The sequence below is a fragment of the Hemicordylus capensis genome, chromosome 2 (assembly GCF_027244095.1).
Source record: "Hemicordylus capensis ecotype Gifberg chromosome 2, rHemCap1.1.pri, whole genome shotgun sequence".
Classification (NCBI taxonomy): Eukaryota; Metazoa; Chordata; class Lepidosauria; order Squamata; family Cordylidae; genus Hemicordylus; species Hemicordylus capensis.
The window spans coordinates 428,751,238-428,770,481 of record NC_069658.1 but is presented as its reverse complement, the minus strand read 5'-3'; the positions used below and the strand labels follow the sequence as shown (position 1 = coordinate 428,770,481).

Sequence of the window (19,244 nt, the reverse complement as noted above, 5' to 3'; positions counted from 1 at the left end):
ACACACACACACAGACGACCAGAATTGTGTGCAATCATACCCCATGTTTCACCATTTTGCCTATTATGAGTTTTCATTCACTCTTATAAGATAAGCACTTTAGCAGCTGTGTTCACCAATCCTAAATGTATACAAACCACTTGTGAAGAGTTGGGGGGAAAGCACCCTGCCCATGCTTTCAGACACTCCAAACCTTATTTTTGTTTCATGTGTTCATGACTGAGAAACATAGTGAGATCTCACCACATTGCAGACCATGTGCTTTATAGGTTTATTAAAAAATACAGAACTTAACCAAAGAGAAAGGCAAATCAGAGAGATAGTGGCAGAAAATTTTGAATGAAATAACCACCTCTACCTGCACAGCGTGAATTTGCAAATGAAGAGTTACAAATGCCCCTAGCTGACGTGGTATTGATAAGTTTTGTAAAAGTTGAAAAGTGACAGATGTTTGCATTTGTAGGTGCCCCATAGGTTATATGCACGGAATGATCTGATGTGATCTTGTTGATTATGACTAATCATGCCCAGAAATTCTCATGCAATGAGATTCCTTATTACAAACAGCAAAGTTCTTCAAACTATGTTCTGGGAAACTGGGATTCCTTGGAAGCTTAGCAGGGGTTCCTCAGTGGGGAGATCAATAATGACAGACCAGCTTCCCTGAAATACAGCTTGCCTGCCACCACTAATCTTCCCTAGCAATATGCAGCTGCAGAGGAGTTCTGGGTGTGTATTGGGTCACATTCTCCATTTGGAACACGTGAGTGGCATTGGGAACATGTTTGGGTTCCCAGTCATAAGCACTTGGAAAGCGAACATGGTACCTAATAGATGAATGTCCTACTCATATTTGACACAATCCATGAGTGGGTGCCTCAAGATCTCTGTGAGCCTGAGGCTGAGTATCAAATGCTGCCCACTCACATACACATCCTCCTCCCCTTCATTGTTTTTTTTTCCAGCAGAAGTGCTGGCAATAAGCACTGCTTGGCTTTGTGCATGTATGCACACACACCTCCTCCTCTGCAGTTTCAATAGCCACCACTGTGCAATACTCATACCCTCCTCTACTTCCTCCCTCTTCAGCTGCTGGACTAACATGCAAAGGGTGGGGGGCGGAGCACAAGAGGAGATAAGAAAAGGGCAGTAGAGTACTGGAGACACTCTACAGAGCGTCTCCAAGATTCTACTGCCCTTTCCTGGTTTTCTTTTCTGCTTCCTCTCCCTTTTCATAACACTCCAATGGTGGGTTCCTCACACAAGTGGGGAACTGGAGGATGGGCAGGAAGGTGTGTGCACCTCATGCTATGGCAGCAGGGGAGTAGCTAGGGGAGAGGGGGCCCGTGTTCATCCCTCTCTCTGGCGGCCCCCCAGAGTGAGGGAGACAATGAAGAAAATAGAGAGGGATGGAGCTGGAGGGCCCATGTTCTTTGAACCCTTTTGCTCAATTATAGCTACGCTCCTGTATGGCAGATAGGCAACAGTGATGAAAAAGAGGAGGAGAAGGAGAAGGCTGGCTCTTTGCCAGGAGGTGGCTTTGCCATTGCTTGGCAAAGAGCTGCTTTGATGGGGTGGGCAGAAGAAGGAGGCAGATGAAATGGGGGAGGCATCTTACCATCCTGCTGGCACCCCAATAATCTGCCACTTGAAGCAACCACCTCACCTTGCCTCATATATTTTGTAATCAGGTTGCATACCTCACTACAGAAAGGAGCGTGTAAAATGGCCCTAGATGCTTTTTAGAAGGCTGTGGCTGTCCTCGCTGAAGCAGAGAGTCCCCCAGTTTTAATATTTTGTTCTAAAAGAAGTGGAGGTGGACACAAACTTGACATTAGAACCTTTCACACTTGCAGCACTGTATGCTCCAACTGGCAAGCAAGAAGTGGCCAGTTCTCCACCACCTGACACAAGACTTCTTCCTATGCCAGTGCCACACACACCTCCTCCTCCACTGCTCACAATTCCTCCGCCTCTGACAATGGTCCGACTGTTGGAAGTATATCCCCCACCAATACAAGGATCGGCATCACACACAACTCCACCCTGGGTCCGACACACCGCTGCAAAAACCAGAAAATGACAAAGGCTTGTCAATGTAAATCTAAATCAGAAAAATGTGTATGAGATTTGTAACAAAGGTGAAATAAACAGAACAACTCACAGATATTCACTGGACAAACACCTTCGCCGCACAACCTGTTCAGATGGAAATGGGAAAGACTCATACTCTGTATCATCATGTATTTTGCCTTTAATATTGAAATCTAAGATGATGCCCCATGTTCAAGTGGGAAGCCACTACACTCAAACAGTTCACCATGTGATGACAGTTACTAAATGTTGTGATCTAAACAAAATTCAACCTAGTGTCCCTAATGTGTGCACTAGACCACTCTTAGCCCATACACCAATACAATGTAGAAGGTCTTCTCAATGAACTCACCTGCTCTCCTCTCCTTCCAGCAGCTTCCTGTAAGTGGCAATCTCAATATCCAGGGCCAGTTTGACATTCATCAGCTCCTGGTACTCCCGCAGCTGCCGGGCCATGTCTGCCTTGGCCTTGATTAGGGCATCTTCCAGCTCTGTTAGCTTGCATTTAGCATCCTTGAGGGCCATTTCTCCACGATCCTCAGCTTCTGCTATGGCAGCCTCCAGTTTGCTACGCTACAAAGGTAAAAGCCAGAGGACATTTCTGACCCATTCTTGACTATCTGGCCCAACAATATAAACTATCATAGTGAAATCTGACATTATGGTTCCAAGATGTGTGATTGGACCACTTAACTACAGGGGTATCTTGAATATGTTGTGTGTGGCAAATCCATCCTGTTTTTGCTTTCTATGCCTGTAACTAGGCATAAGAAAACCAGGATATTTTTCAGTCCTTCCTGGAATACTAACTATTCAACCTGGGGCCTTTTGCATGCATGACATGCTCTTCCACTGAGCTACGTATAGAGTTACTATAATCATAGCGGCTGGCATCCTGGTTTACAAAATGCACATGCAGCAAAGGAGGCCATCCTTTAAAGTGTGAGGGTGCAAAGGATTCAGATAAAACAGAAGGGGACAGAGCAGAACCTCATAAAGAGCAGACGGGAGCCTGTGCCAGCTGGTCAAAGAGTCAAAAGAAAGATAGCGTACACCAGGGAAAAGATTCCGTGTGTAGGCGCTTCTATGCCAGTGCCAGACGCCTCTGAGCCAAGATTGGTGAGCTGGAGTGCTTGGTTGCTAACGCAGAAATAGATATATTGGTGGAAGATTTAACATGGTGGAACAGTGAGAACCAGTGGGACACTGTTATTCCTGGATATAAACTCTATAGAAAGGACAGGGAGGGGTGCCTTGGAGGTGGAGTAGCACTGTGTGTTAACGAAGGGATAGAATCTAACAAGCTAGAAAACCTAGAAGGACTAGAGTCCTCCACAGAAACCCTGTGGGTGACAATACAAGCCCTGAAAGGGAACGTCCTACTGCGGACATGCTATCGCCCTCCGGATCAAAATGCTGATAGTGACTGGGAGTTGCAGGAGGAAATCAGGGAGGCGTCAAGGAGAGAAAGGGCTGTAATAACGGGCTTCAATTACCCACACATAGACTGGGGAAATTCACAGTCCGGTAATGACAAAGAGGTCAGATTTCTAGATACGCTGAATGACTGTGCTCTAGAACAGTTGGTTTTGGAAACAACCAGAGAGATGGCGACCTTGGACTTAATCCTGAGTGGCACCCAGGACCTGGTGTGTTATGTCAGTGTCATTGACCCTTTAGAGAACAGTGACCAAAGTGCCATCAAATTCAGCATACATGTGGGGAGAGAATCACCAAGGAAATCTAACACAGACATTTTGAGTTTCAGAAGAGGAAAGTTCTCCAAAATGAGGAGTACAGTAAAAAGAAAGCTGAAAGGGAAAATCAAGAGAGTCACTTCACTCCAGAATGCATGGAGTTTACTCGAAACCACAATACTAGAAGACCAAATTAGAATGTATACCAAAAAGGAGGAAAGGTACCACTAAGTCCAGGAGGATGCCAGCCTGGCTAACAGGTACCATTAAGGAAGCCATAAAAGAGAAGAAGACTTCCTTCTGAAATTGGAAGGCCTGTCCAAATGAAGAGAACAGAAAGGAACACAAACTCTGGAAAAAGAAATGCAAGGTGACAATAAGGGAGGCAAAAGAGAGTTTGAGGAACATTTAGCTAAAAGCATCAAGGGGAATAACAAAAACTTCTTTAAATACATCAGATACAAGAAACCTGCCAGGGAGGCGGTTGGACCGTTAGATAATGAAGGGGTAAAAGGGATTATTAAGGAGGATATGGAGGTTGCAGAGAAGCTAAATGAGTTCTTTGCATCCATCTTCACGGCAGAGGATATTGAGCATATACCTGTTCTTGAACCAGGCTTTTCAGGGATGGAGGCTAATGAACTGAGTCAGATATAAGTGACAAGAGCTGATGTTCTAAACTGTCTGGAAAAACTGAAAACGAGCAAATTGCCAGGGCTGGATGGCATCCATCCAAAAGTCTTCAAAGAACTTAAATGTGAAATTGCCGACCCCCTTGCTAAAATATATAACTTATGCCTGCAATCCGGCTCTATACTGGAGGATTGGAAAGTAGCAAATATAACACTGATTTTCAAGAAGAGATCCAGGGGCGATCTGGGAAATTACAGGCCAGTTAGCTTAATGTCCATTCCAGGCAAATTGATGGAAAGCATCCTCTACGATAAAATTGTAAAGCGCATAGAAGAACAGGAGATCCAGTTGACATAGTATACCTGGACTTCCAAAACAAAGTTCCTCATCAAAAGCTCCTGAGAAACTTAGCAGTCATGGGATAAGAGGACAAGTACATGTGTGGATTGCTAACTGGTTGAAGGACAGGAAACAGAAGGTAGGGATGAATGGAGAGTTTTCACAATGGAGGGAAGTAAGAAGCGGAGTGCCCCAGGGATCTGTACTGGGACCGGTGCTTTTTAATTTATTCATCAATGAACTAGAAGTAGGGGTAAGCAGCGAGGTGGCCAGATTTGCAGATGATACCAAACCCTTTCAGGTAGTGAAATCTAAAACGGATTGTGAGGAGCTCCAAAAGGATCCCTCCATACAGGGTGAGTGGGCGACAAACTAGCAAATGCGGTTCAATGTTGGCAAGTGTAAAGTGATGCACATTGGGACAAAAAACCCCAACTTCAGGTATATGTTGATGGGAACTGAGCTGTCAGTGACTGACCTAGAGAAGGATCTTGGGGTCGTGGTGGACAGCTTGATGAAAGTGTCGACTCAATGTGTGGCAGCTGTGGAAAAGGCCAATTCCATGCTAGGGATCATTAGGAAGGGGATTGAAAATAAAACGGCTAATATTTTAATGCCCTTATGCAAAACTATGGGGCGGCCACACCTGGAGTACTACATACAGTTCTGGTCACCACATCTAAAAAAGGAGATTGTAGAACTGGAAAAGGTGCAGAAGAGGGCAACCAAGATGATAAAGGGCCTAGAGCACCTTCCTTATGAGGCTAGGCTACACCTGGGGCTATTTCGTTTAGAAAAAAGATGACTGCAGGGAGACATGATAGAAGTCTATAAAATCATGCATTGTGTGGAGAAAGTGGCCAGAGAGATATTCTTCTCCCTCTCCCATAACACTAGAACCAGGGGTCATCCAATGAAATTGATTGCCAGGAAATTTAGGACCAGCAAATGGAAGTACTTTTTCACACAACACATAATCAACTTGTGGAATTCTCTGCCACAAGATGTGGTGACAGCCAACAACCAACCTGGATGGCTTTAAGAGGGCTTTGGATAACTTCATGGAGGAGAGGTCTATCAACGGCTACTAGTCGGAGGGCTGTAGGCCACCTCCAGCCTTAAAGGCAGGATGCCTCTGAGTACCAGTTGCAGGGGAGTAACAGCAGTTACAGCAGGAGAGAAGGCATGCCCACAACTACTGCCTGTGGCTTCCAGCGGCATCTGATGGGCCACTGTGTGAAACAGGATGCTGGACTAGATGGGCCTTTGGCCTGATCCAGCAGGGCTGTTCTTATGAGGCATCTGTCCATTTGTTGTGATTTAGAGTAAAGTGAAATTTTTAAAAAATGAATACTGAAGCAGCATGGGTGCTCATGCATGCAGGATTTTCACCAATCTCCCCCATGCCTGAGCACTCATCTGAAGTGCGCTGTGACCACTGAAAATATGTTTCTGAAGGTTGTGCAACCCTCCGGGACATGTTTTTGGGAGTCACAGCGCCCTTCAAAAGGAAGGGGAGCTTGGCAAAAATCAAGACTGGGTTTAAACAAGGGCTTGCATGTATACAGCACCCCACCTCCCCACCCCATCCGATAAAGATATGTGCCAGGAAGGCATCAGGACATTCCCAGAGAAAGTCCCAATGGAATGATCTTGACATGTATCCTCCATAATCACACATGCCGCGGGCTGTATTGTCCAAGCTGACCCCTAGATGGGAAACTCCATCCAAATGAATTGCAAGATAAACTGAGGTTACAGGATAGCATGGAGAAACTCCACAGACATACACATAGAGCCAGCCAGTTTGCTCATAGTTACCTGGCCTTTGGCGCTGTCAATCTCAGCTTTCAGTCGCTGAATAATGCGGTTTAACTCCATGATCTCATTTTTTGTGTCACGTAGGTTGTCACAGTGCTTGCCAGCTGTTGCCCTCATCTCATCATACTTTGAAAGAAAACATTACATGTCAACACCTCCTCTTTATCATCATTCCTAGGAAAGTCAGAGTTTTCGATGATCTGTTCTCCCTTCCTTTTATTCCAAATAATGTAGAGTTTGCAAAATGTACACTGACTGGGTCTGGGAACAATATGAATATATAGTTGCACCTTGATGTGCTTCTGTCTGTTTGTCTCTATTCATCCGAATTGCACAGTGCAACCAAACAGAGGCTACTGACCCCAGAAAAAGAGAGGGGTGTTTGCAAAGAGGAGCAGTGTGATCTGGTGTCAGGGTCTGGTACCCACAGGGCAGAGCAAACTTCCTTCAAGTGCAACACTAGGAGAAATATATTTGATATTCTACATTTCCTTTATTTGCACAGTGTCTACAAGTTACAGAAATTGGTTTTTCTTCATGCAGAATTTGGGCTACTTTGGCACAGCTTTTTATTTTATTTTATTTTTAAAAAACAAAGAATATACCAACCCAGCTCAATGTATGGGATATATCTTCAGCTGGTCTAAAACTGATTAGAACATTTTTTTTTTGTTCCTATTCATATTAGGATGGGAAGCACATCTTCTTAGGATATGGAAGCACATCTTCTTCCATGCTGCTCAAAGCATCAAAACCAGCTAAAAGAATTTGAATACTGTCTGTTGTGTCATGTTAGGCAATGCTTTACTCTAGAGTTCTCCTCCTTTTTAGAATGCATTGCTCCATGATACGATCACTCAGGGGCGTAACTAAATAGGGCAAGGGGAGACTGTTGTCTCGGGCCCCCTGCCTCGCCCCTCCAAGACATGTCACGTGTCTCCCACACCCAGCGCCTGCCCGAGCTTCCTTTAATTATTTCTTTTTTAAAAAAATTAAAAAATAAATTTCCTCCTTCGCAGCAAGACTGTTGTATCTACTAGTCTCTCCTCCGGGAGGACTCCTCCCCCCCTCCTTTCCTTTTGCCTCATGGGCTGAGCTCCTCCTCCTTCCCCATCCATTGGCTGGCCGTAATGCCCGTGATCCAGAGAAAGCACATGATCAGCTTGCTCAGCTGCTTCCTGGAACATGCGCTGAGCAAGCCAAAGATCACTGGCATCACAACCTGTGAGCCCTCTGCCCTGCCTGCCACCTGAGAGACAGACAACAGACAAGCTAGGAGGGTGGAGACTGACTGAGAGACAACATCATGGAGGAGCAGCAGGAGTCAGGTTAGCTGACTGGGAAGGACGGAGCAGGGAGGAAAGGCGCATGGTGGGGCTCGCGGGCGGCTTTTCGCTGGGGGCGTCTTCTTCTTTTAGTGGTTCTTCTCCTCCCAGCCTGACCTGACTGATTCTTCCCCGCATGGCCCGCTTCTCCTTCCCTCCCTGCCCGTACGCTCAGCCTGCAGGTTCGCTGGCAGCCCCCGCAGCAGCATGGCTCGCTTCGTCCCCACCTGCCTGCCCGCATGGCCCGCTTCTCCCCCCCTCCCCACCCGCTCTGCAAGTTCCCAGCAGCCCCTGCCGCATGGCTTGCTTCTTCCCCACCTGCCTGCATGGCCTGCTTCTCCCCACCCACCTGCACATCCTGCTGCAAGTTCTCTGCTCTGACAGCAGCCCCTGCCGCATGGCTCACTCCTTCCCTGCCAGCCCGCCCACCCACCCTGCAAGACAGTTCTCTGCTCAGTCTGGCGGCAGCCCTGCTGCATGGCTCGCTTCTTCCCCACCCACCCGCATGGCCCACTCCTCCCTCCACCCGCCCGCACAGCCTGCTGCAAGTTCTCCGCTCTGGCTGCAGCCCCCTCCACATGGCGGCAGCCCCCAATGGCAGAGACACCGGGCCAGGAGAAGGAGAGGAAGGCAGTGACCGGGCTGGGAGGCATTTTAAAATGTCTTTGGGCCCACTCCAACCTTGTTATGCCCCTGCAATCACTGATATTGCCATCAGTTTTACAAGGATTGGCAGTCCTTTTCTAGCAAGGAACACTCACCTTGCACTGGTACCAAGACTCCGCCTCATAGCGGCTCTTGTTTGCAATGTCTTCATACTGGGCTTTGACTTCAGCAATGATGTCATCCAAATCTAAGCCTCGGCTATTATCCATCTGCACAATAACTGAGGTGTCTGAAATGCAGGCCTGGAGTTCATGCAGTTCCTATGGTGACAGATAATGAAATTTATTACTCATTGCTTATTTCTGTATTCGGATAGGTCATTTGTTGTATCCTATCTGAGATTCAGTTCTGCTATTTGGAAATTTGTCTCATTGGGGATCCTGTAGAGCAGGCTTCCCCAAACTGCAGCCCTCCAGATGTTGCTGAACTACAACTCCCAGCATCCCTGGCCACAACTTATTGTGGCTGGGTATGCTGGGAGTTGTAGTTCAGCAACATCTGGAGGGCCACAGTTTGGGGAAGCCTGCTGTAAAGGAAGGGGGGGGGGGGTGGATTCAGAAGACAAGGGGAGGGAGAGGAATGAAATGGAGTTGTTTTTTATATATATATAAAAACTGGACCTACAACAGACAATGGCTGACCTATTGAACAGCGTTATCTCAGTTGCATTTTTGTAGTTGTGCCAGAGTGCAATTTGCAAAAATGCAAAATTGTGCAACATGAATTGCATGAGAGTAATCCAATGGGAAATAACAGGGTTATTCATGTGCAACTCCTATTGTACAGTTTTTGCTTTTTTGCATGTTTATTTGCTTGTTTATTGAATTTATATACCACCCTTCCTAATGTGGCTCAGGGTAGTTTACATTAAAATAAAAAACATACAACAAAACAATTAAAACAACAAAACATTTAAACCAGATTAAAATTAAAAGTAAAATTAGATGTCATTAAAAGCCAGGCTAAAAAGATGGGTCGTTAAGGCTCAGCTGGGCACTTTCCAGCTTAGCCTCTGAACAGCAGCAAAATACTTCCGTTCAGGCAAATCACTTTCGATTTGCATAATTATAAGCAGCAGGGGGAGCAGTCTCAAAACTAACAACCCGGGGGAAAAGCAAATTTTTAACGCTGGATATACAACGTCATAGTATTATATTGCAGCAATTAAATTCGAAACAAGGCATTGCATTGGAAATCTGAACAGCACCCTGCTGTCACCATAGGGACTGCGGTGTCACAACACAGGAAGTGCAGAAGCACACTTCAGAGTTACGCTGTGACCCTGTTGCAGGGTGTAATCTGGAAAGTGCTCTGAAGGCCCCCAGAGAAGATAATCCTTTTATATCCACGGGGAGGACATTCCACATCCAGAGGTGACAACTGAGAAGGCCCAATCCCAGGTCACCATCAGATGAACTGGTGGCACCTAAAGATGGACCCCTCCTGATGATCTTAATGAGCAGTGGGGAACTTTTCAAGAAAGGTGCTCTCTCAGGTAACCCGGACCTAAGCCATTCAAGTCTTTCAAGATAATAACTAGCACTTTGTTCCTTGCCTGGAAATACATCAGCAGCTAGTGCAACTGTTTAATAAAAACAGACATAATGTGATCTCTCTAGGATACCCCCAGAGACCAATCTGGCTGCCACATTTGAACTAACTGAAGTTTCTGAACTATGTACAAAGGCAGCCCTACATAGAGCATATTGCAGTAGTCCAACCTAGAGGTTACCAGCTGGTGTACCACTGTTTTCAGGTCATTCTCCTCAAGGAACGGGCAGAATTATCAAATCAATCACAGCTGGTAAAAAGTGATTCTGCCAAACCTCAGTGTTACAAGGCTGATGTAACCTTGTACAGTATGTTAGCCATTGTGTTTAAAAAGGAAGCAGATACAAAATCATGCTACTCTTCAGACTCTCTATGCAGAGGCGGGGCAAGATGGCAACGATGTGGCAGCTCAAACCAAGTGCTCCTGAGAGCAGCAGCTGATTTATTGATTTATTTTTAAGTAGTCTGGTTTTAAACTATATTATCTTTATTGTTTTTACTCCCTGATTTTGACCCAGCTCTCTAGGCCAACAGCCAGAGCAACCCAGCCCCCTTATGGATAGTCACTTGGTAGTAAGGGATTCACAGGCATTGATTACATTGCTTAGATAGCAGAAGGTCATCAAGGATGGATAGGGATGAAAAAAGGATGGATAGGGATGAACATGTCTTCCTTATGTAGATGTTTAGATGTGTTTTGCCTTTTCAGAACAAAGAGCATTGATTTTTTTTTTAAACAGACTGCATGATGGACTCAGAATAGAAAATGTCATTACCGCCTCATGCAAACATCTCAGAAAGTTGATCTCCTCAATTAAGCTTTCCACCTTTGCTCCCAGGTCAGCTTTGTTCATGTATATACAGTCAACATCCTAGGGAGTAGATTAAAGAAGGGAAAAAGAAATAGTAAGACAGGATGATGATGATGATGATTTTTACATTTATATCCCGCTCTTCCTCCAAGGAGCCCAGAGCGGTGTACTACATACTTGAGTTTCTCCTCACAACATCCCTGTGAAGTAGGTTAGGCTGAGAGAGAAGTGACTGGCCCAGAGTCACCCAGCTAGTATCATGGCTGAATGGGGATTTGAACTTGGGTCTCCCCAGTCCTAGTGCAGCACTCTTTAATATACTAGGCTGTGATCTCCAGCAATCTCTGTTCTGCTTGCACTGCCAGGCTGTGGGCATTGCATCAGTGTGACAGTCACCCAGCAACTATTGGCCATGATATGATGGGGGGCATGCTCTGTGTGATCATGCCTGCCCTTGGCAGGGAAAAGACATATTTCCTGCCACGTCTTATAGAAGTGACTTCCCTGGAATTCCTAAGCTATACAGCCATGCATATATGCACAATCAGTGATACCCCACGATAGCAAGAGGCATTTCCAGATGGGAAGGGGATCTTGGGGGAGAAACTTTCTCAGATTCACTGAGAAAGGGGAAGGAGGCGTGGTGGGATGGCAGATGTGAGAAGGGACAGTTTGGTAGGGCTTATGGCACAACATAGCTGCCCAGCTGCTACCAGCTTCTAAGGCAGATCTCATACACAGTAATGGTAGTGAGTGGTTCACTTCCTATATTCGTCATAAAGAACAGGCTTAGAAGGGCCTCACATGAGGCTGGGCTCATCCCATTTCTCTGTTTGGAGAGGAGAGCTGGTCTTGTGGTAGCAAGCATGACTTGTCCCCCTAGCTAAGCAGGCTCTGCCCTGGTTGCATATGACGTGTGAGCACTGCAAGATATTCCCCTCAGGGGATGGAGCCTCTCTGGGAAGAGCCGAAGGTTCCAAGTTCCCTTTCTGGCATCTCCAAGATAGGGCTGAGAGAGATTCCTGCCTGCAACCTTGGAGAAGCCGCTGCCAGTCTGGGTCAACAATATTGAGCTAGATGGACGTATGGCCTGACTCAGTATATGGCAGCTTCCTATATTCCTATGTTCCTAAATGCTCCCAGGTATATCTGCAGAAAACTCATCTTATTGCCTGTACTTCTCTGCTGTTGCTCTGATTCCTCTGTGTTGGCACAGGGGCAGCTGTTGTGTGTGTGTAGACATATGTTCATGTACGTTTGTATGTAGGGTTTAATGGCTCCTTAACAAACACTGAAATGATAACATTTGAGGACTCTCTCCTGCTGTCTCCATCTTTTCCTCCCAGCCTTTTCTTGCTCAGGAATGTGTCAAGTCCAAAGCAAGCAGGGGAAAGCAGGCTTATCTGGCTCTGTCCCTTAAGTGCAGGAACTCTAGGGAGGCAGCGTTCCTGTTGCCAAGCAGCAGCAGGAGGAGCGAGGTAATGGCAGAAGTGGAGCATTTGCTCTGAAGGACAGCCAGAGAAAGACTTGGCCACCATAGAATGGACACATTTCTGAGCTGCTCTGAGCCGACCTCTTTATGGTAGTGAGGTTCCTCACAAAACCCAAGTTACAGCAGCTGCAGAATTCAGATGACGCAATGGTGCCTCAGAACCTCTGATTTCAGCAGTGAAATGCACTACTAACTGAGGGTTCAAATTCAGGCTTGGAGGCAAAAACGGAGCTGCAGTTGAGTGATGGAACTACAGCTTCATGCATTCAGACAATCACAAACACCTACCTCAGCTACATTTACCTGAGGTTTGGCATGATGTCTGAATTGGGACTTTTTTTCTGCCTGCCTGCCTTCTTTTCCTTCCTAGGCCTCTTGCAAGAACTGCACAGCATTGATAAATGAGCTCCAGTTCACTTCTTTTGGGATTTGTACCTCCAGCATTTTGTGTTCTTGGCTGCCTGTGCTCCTGTGGTGACAAGGCCTAAAACTGTCTAGAGTGGGAATGGCTATAAAGTAAACTAGGAGCTAATCCTGCTAGCAAATGATAGAGTCTATTTCTTTCTTAAAAGTTTCCATACCAGTACGGTTTTAACACTGCTGAAGCTGGTATCCAAACTTTTAAGAACGGATGAAGTCCCACCATTCCAGAAAGCAGATTCCAGCTTTGGGGGAATGCCAGTTCTATAGATATTATACAGGAAGAGTTCCCCTTTTAGACACACAAATTGTAAATGGAGACTGTAATCTGTGCATCACTCACCTTTTTAAGTGTTACAAATTCATTCTCAGCACCCGTTCGCCGATTGCATTCCTCTTCATACCTGGTGAAAAAGTGGACCATTTTGGACCTATTCTTATGCTGGAAATAGCTTGTAGTTTTGGAACAATGCAGCAGACATTTAGATAGCCCAAAGATACTTTGAGTTTCTTTGCATACGTATCACCAAGTGTTTTGTACAGGACTGGGCAGGGTTGGCCTTTGGCACCTCCCTATGCTTAGTTTAGGAGTGTTGACAAGCTGTGTGGCTTGGGACCACTCAGTTCAACACCCACTTCAGGCCTGGGCAACCACTCAGCACACCCACCCCTAAGTTCAGCCTTAGCACTAGAGATATAACTTTGGTTAAGTCAAATTCTTTAAGGAATCTGGTCTCTAATGCCCCTGCGGTAAAGGCAGCAAGGGGAAAAGGCAAGGTCAAAGTACAGAGCCAAGGGCAGATGGAAACAGGCATCAGCCAGAGTGGTACCACAGGAGCCATTCTGCCCCCAAAAGATCCAAAATCTTTGCTACATCTCATTAATTTCATTTAAAAAATAGATGACTAAGGGCTGGCACCAAAATGCTGATATAGAGCATTTTAAAAGAAATTTACAAAGAGAAATGTCTGAGAATTTTCTAAGGGAAGCCATAAGAGTTTCTGGGAGACAATTGATACTTCTCAGAGGGTTTCCCTTGGGTTGTCCCTGAAATTCTGCACAAAGTTGCATTTGAAGTGCCTGTTAGGTCTCTGCCCAAGGGGAAAAACCTGAAACATGACAAAGGAAGCCAAATGAATGTCTGTAAAGCAAGTTGAATTTTCCATTGGGTTTCTGCACAAGCCTTCATTGTTAAAATATATTAAAGGATATAATATTGTTGCAGCTAGAATGTGTTATGCTAAAGTTTGGAAATGAAATATTATTTCCACTGCAATGGATCAGGAAAACATTATTTATTTATTTATTATTTATATTTTTGTTATGGCAAAATTGACTATGTAAGATCCTAAGAGGGAAGATGGCACTTTCAAACTTCAGTTGAAACAAGTATTTATTAATTACTGTGTTAATTAATGCTGTTCAATTGTGAAGACACAGAATTTAATAGGCACAGAGTTCAATGGAAATACCTGGTCTATTCAATACGCTGTAATATAAAAGGATATGTGTAACATGAATGTTTTAATTTTACTGAAATATCAACAATATGTATACTCTATCGTTTACAAGTCTAATATTACATGTATATTTAATATTACATTTAATATTCCACTTTTCATCAATTATCTCAAGGTAGTTTACAGGCATAATAGCAATAGCAATAGCAATAGCACTTACATTTATATACCGCTCTATAGCCGGAGCTCTCTAAGCGGTTTACAATGATTTTAGCATATTGCCCCCAACATTCTGGGTACTCATTTTACTGACCTCGGAAGGATGGAAGGCTGAGTCAACCTTGAGCCCCTGGTCAGGATCGAACTTGTAACCTTCTGGTTACAGGGCGGCAGTTTTACCACTGCACCACCAGGCGCATAAGAAAGAATTATGATGAATATATTACTTGTCTGTTATTTTTCTTGCTGTAATTTTCTTTTTGATAAATAAGATGTTCTATAATGCCCCCCCCCGCAATCTTTCACAAGTCATCTTGCATTCAACGGACCCAACAGTCATACATGGCTCACTGTGCAAACCCAGGGTCGGGTGCATTGAGGATAGAATCACCTTTTCAGAATCTCAAGACAAGCCATATAAGTTTTGGCATGGTGGGTATAGTACATGAACCTGGAACATAGATCAATGCAGCTCTCCACTTACTTTCTCCGGTAATCTTCCAAAACATCCCTTGAGTTGGTCAGGTCTGACTCCAGCTTGTTTCGGTCGCATCCCAGTCCATCCAGCTGCCTCCTCAGGTTATTGATAAAGGCATCAAACAGAGGCTCAATGTTGCTCCTGACTCGTTTTTGCTCTTGCAATAAGCTCCATTTTGTCTCCAGCACCTTGTTCTGTTGTTCCAAGAACCGGACCTATCTCCCGCACCAAACAGATTAAATGCTGTTATCATTATTTATATATGGGTTTCAAATGAAAAAGTTCTCAAGTGGTTTACAAGGGGAGGAGGAGGGGGAGAAGAAGAAGAAGAAGAAGAAGAAGAAGAAGAAGAAGAAGAAGAAGAAGAAGAAGAAGAAGAAGAAGAAGAAGAAGATTGTTTTTGCCCTCAAAGGGCTCACAACTTAACAAGAAACAAGGTAGACACCAGCATCAGCCACTCAAGGTACAATGAGCTAAAGCTGAATGGGGACAGCTGCTCTCTCCTTGCTAAATATAAAGAGAAGCAACACTTTGAAAGTGTCAGTCTATATAAAATGTCACATTTCCACATATGTCCTAGTGCTACTGTCTCCACCCCGCCTACTGTCTCCAAACCCCCACATTATGGCAATTCCCTAATCTGTTGTATAGAGCCAGAGTATTGGGAGCATGGGACACTCAGGCCTACACCCTTGTAATGGGTTTATACCACTATAACTGTCATGGCTCCTACAAATAATCCTAGATGCTGTAGTTTGCCCATTTGAAGTGTTTAAATTTTGCTAGTACTTCCTGGTCCCTTGCCACAGAACTACAATTCCCAGGATCCTCTGGGATGAGGGCAGGGGCTTTGCAAGGTTGGAGTGGGCCCAGAGACAAGATTTTAAAATGGCCCCCCCTCACTGAAGCTCAGCCCATGAAGTAAAAGAAATCTTAAATGAGGCTGAATAGTGGTAACAAAAAGCAGAGTAAAATTTTATATACTAGCCGACTCCGCACAGAGCATCTGTGCGCACTTTGGGGCTGGCGGTTACCTTTTCTCCTCCACCTTCTGCCCCAGTCTCCACTTCCAGGCCCAGCCGCCTCTCCTCCCCCCCACCTCCTCCCCGCCTCGTGGGCCTTGCCTCCGTGGCTGGGCTGGGCTGGGCCCGCCGCTGCCTCTGGCCTCTGTGGCCAGGCCTGCCGCTGCCATGGCAACCAATCCTCCTGGGTGTGCCTCAGCCAATCAGGCACGTCCACCACCCAGCCAATCAGCTGGGCTCTAGGACACACATTCCAAGGCATACCCAGGAGAATAGATAGATAGATAGATAGATAGATATAGATATAGATATAGATATAGATATAGATATAGATCTCCTATGTGCCATAATAGAACATCATCCTAAATTATTTTTTTAAAGGTTTTGTAAATTGTGGACGATGCAAGTCATTTCATGGTACCAGAGAAAGACATGCTGTGCTGGTAGCTCCAGATCTCAACCCTCATGTCAGTTTCGGAGGATGAATACAACTGAAGGAAGCCCGGGCGGGTGCGTGGCTGGGGGAGTCCGTCATGTGACTTGCCTCAGGGGGCCCCCTCAAAACAGTGGGCCCCCAGACAACTGTCTCCCCTTGTCCTATGATAGTTACGCCCCTGGATGAGGGAATAGCTATTTAAGCCAGTTTATCCATCTGCAGTGTGCTTATGTCCATAGCCTGTTGTTCAGGCAGGTTAACAGCTTTCCTCCACTCCTGCTCTCTCTGCTCAAGCCTGTGTTGACTTGAGAGCACCTCTTCCCCATAACACTCCCTATGCAATGCAACAAGCTTTTGGAAACACCCCATGTCTACCATTTATTAGTCTGTACGTAACTTTTATATGATACTAGAAAATTTGCTTTAAGTATAGAAAGGAGGGAACATAGCTCTGTGGAAATTAGGGTGCACATGCTTTACATGCAGATACTCCTGACTACAGTCCCTGGCATCTCCAGTTAAAAGAGAATTAAAAGAACTCAGCTAGTAGAGATGGAAGGGGCCCCTGCCTGAGATGCTCCAGAGTGTCAATCAGACAGTACTGGGATACATAGGTCAATGGTGTAATTTAAGACCATGCCATATGTATTACTTAACCCCCAAAGTGCCTTGAGAAACTTTAATAACCATCAGCTGATGCTGGTCTTGGACCATAACAATCTAATCTAATCTAATCTAATCTAATCTAAATAACCATTGGCCAGGAAATATCAACCATTGTGTTTCTAATCAGCAAAGTCAGCATGGCATCAGGCAATTACAAATTTAACAAAAGATTTATGTTAGAAATGTCTAAATGTTTCAGAGATGCGCACGCGCGCGCACACACACATATGAATGAAACTTCCTCCAGTTTCTTCACTGAAACATCTAATGAATAGTTACAAGTAAAGAGTCTGTGATCGGACAACTCACCTTGTCAATGAACGAAGCAAACTTGTTGTTGAGGGTCTTCAGCTGTTCCTTCTCCTGTTGTTTCACCGCTTGGACACTAGGGTCAATGTCTAGGTGAAGAGGCTGGAGCAGGTGGGGGTTGACAGTGACGGGTGCAATACCAGGGGTGCAAGGCCCGCTGACTCCACCAACTCTGTAGCCCAAGCCAGAAGTACTATAGCCATGTCCGAGACCAGCACTCCCGAAACCATATCCATATCTCACAGGGCGGTAGCTACCGACAGCAATTCTGGGTCTGCAGGATGCAACGCCACTCAGGCTCCTGCTGCCAAAACCTAAGCCTCCAGGGCCCACACTGCTGCCCCCTTTGTACGAGACGGTGCTGACAGCACTGTAGCGTTTCACGTTCCTTGGTACAACAGCTGAGCTTGAACTGTAATTCTTGACGGCAACACCACCCCTAGAACTAACATTATAGGATCGGCAAGACATAATGGCTGATGGATAGTGGAATGAAGGCTAATGTGGCTTGATGCTATTGTGCTGGAGTTGATCAGAAAGTGTCCACCAGTGGTTCCTTCTTTCTGAAGCCAGAATCTGAACTTTCCCCTTTTTATCTGTGTGATGAGCTGCCCTTGGCTGTCGAATCAGCCCCAAATGGCCATTTAAATTCTATTTATTAGCTTGGGCTGTTGGGTAACCAGCTCACCTTCCCATTTTGCTGAGCAGAGATTCGGGCTGTACTTGAAAGTACATCTCCTGTACCTTCTAATTTAATGGCAGGGAAATCCAGTTCCATAAAAACTATGCCTATGCTTGCAAGCCTCCCCTTTTTATAGTGATGATTAAAAGAAAAAAGGGGAGAAAAGCCTTGTTTGATGTAGTCAGCATATGGTGAGAAGGGAAAGGGGTATTACTTCACTTTATATGTGGGAGAAAGCAACATGTTGTTTATTGAATTGATGCATGGGCCTGGGAATGCCTGGAAAGTGATTAACACACATGGTCAGAATCTGATTCAGTTTTGCTGGTGTGAATCTAGAGTCCGACCCCTAGAACTCTGCTCTAGTGGTCAGTGGCTCTGCCAACTGGAGGCATGAAAGGAAGTACACTCCGGCCTTTGTCATGCACCAGAAGATTAAGGGGCTGCTGTGTAGTTTTGAATTGTTATTTGTTGGAAGCCTGTCTTGGGATCATTTGGATCAACAGGTGGAGTATACATCTTCAGAATAATTGGGTCTGACAGACTGCTCAAAGGTGCATCAGCCCAGTAATGTTGTGTGCATACAAGTTGTGCAAATTGTGCAAACACAAAAATTAGACAAGTGATGTTTACACAAGAGCCATCATTTGGGAATGGGAACAGGGCTGTAGCTCCATGGTAGAGCATCTGCTTGGTGTGCAGAACATCCCAGGATCACTCCCTGGCATCTCGAGGGAGTTATTTGCACATGGCTTCATGCTGTGGGGTAAGTGTTGAGCGAAGCCACTTCGAATCACCCTCGCGGCACTGAGGGAACTAGCACCTCCCCTCTGCTCTCTGGTTTTGTTTTGATGCAAGTTCACATGGCAGGCGTCCCTGTTTTCCTTCTAGCCAATGGGTTGGGGGAGAGAGTACTAAAGAGCTATATCTGCATTTCTAAAGAGAGTATCCTTCTTATCATGCTAATGATTCTACATCAGTGCCTCTCCCTATTTGCTCCGCATTTTTGGAAAAGGAGCTTAAAACCAGAATTTTAGAAACCTGGAAATAACTTGAGATATGCTAGAATTTTCAAGACAAAGCCCGATTTGTGAGTGGAGTCAGTGTCAGTCCAAGGATCTT

At 45.3% G+C, this 19,244-nt stretch overlaps 1 protein-coding gene across 1 annotated transcript; it reads right to left on the bottom strand.

Moving 5' to 3' along the window:
• Positions 1 to 252: 252 nt before the first annotated feature.
• LOC128342725 (keratin, type II cytoskeletal cochleal-like) lies at positions 253 to 17,911 on the bottom strand. Its single transcript, XM_053290460.1, has 9 exons — positions 17,441 to 17,911; positions 15,014 to 15,222; positions 13,194 to 13,254; positions 10,903 to 10,998; positions 8,671 to 8,835; positions 6,585 to 6,710; positions 2,447 to 2,667; positions 2,165 to 2,199; positions 253 to 2,063 (listed from the first exon to the last, which is right to left on the bottom strand). The coding sequence occupies exons 1-9, from the start codon at positions 17,909 to 17,911 to the stop codon at positions 1,789 to 1,791; spliced, it is 1,659 nt and encodes a 552-aa protein (XP_053146435.1). The 3' UTR covers positions 253 to 1,788.
• Positions 17,912 to 19,244: the final 1,333 nt, after the last annotated feature.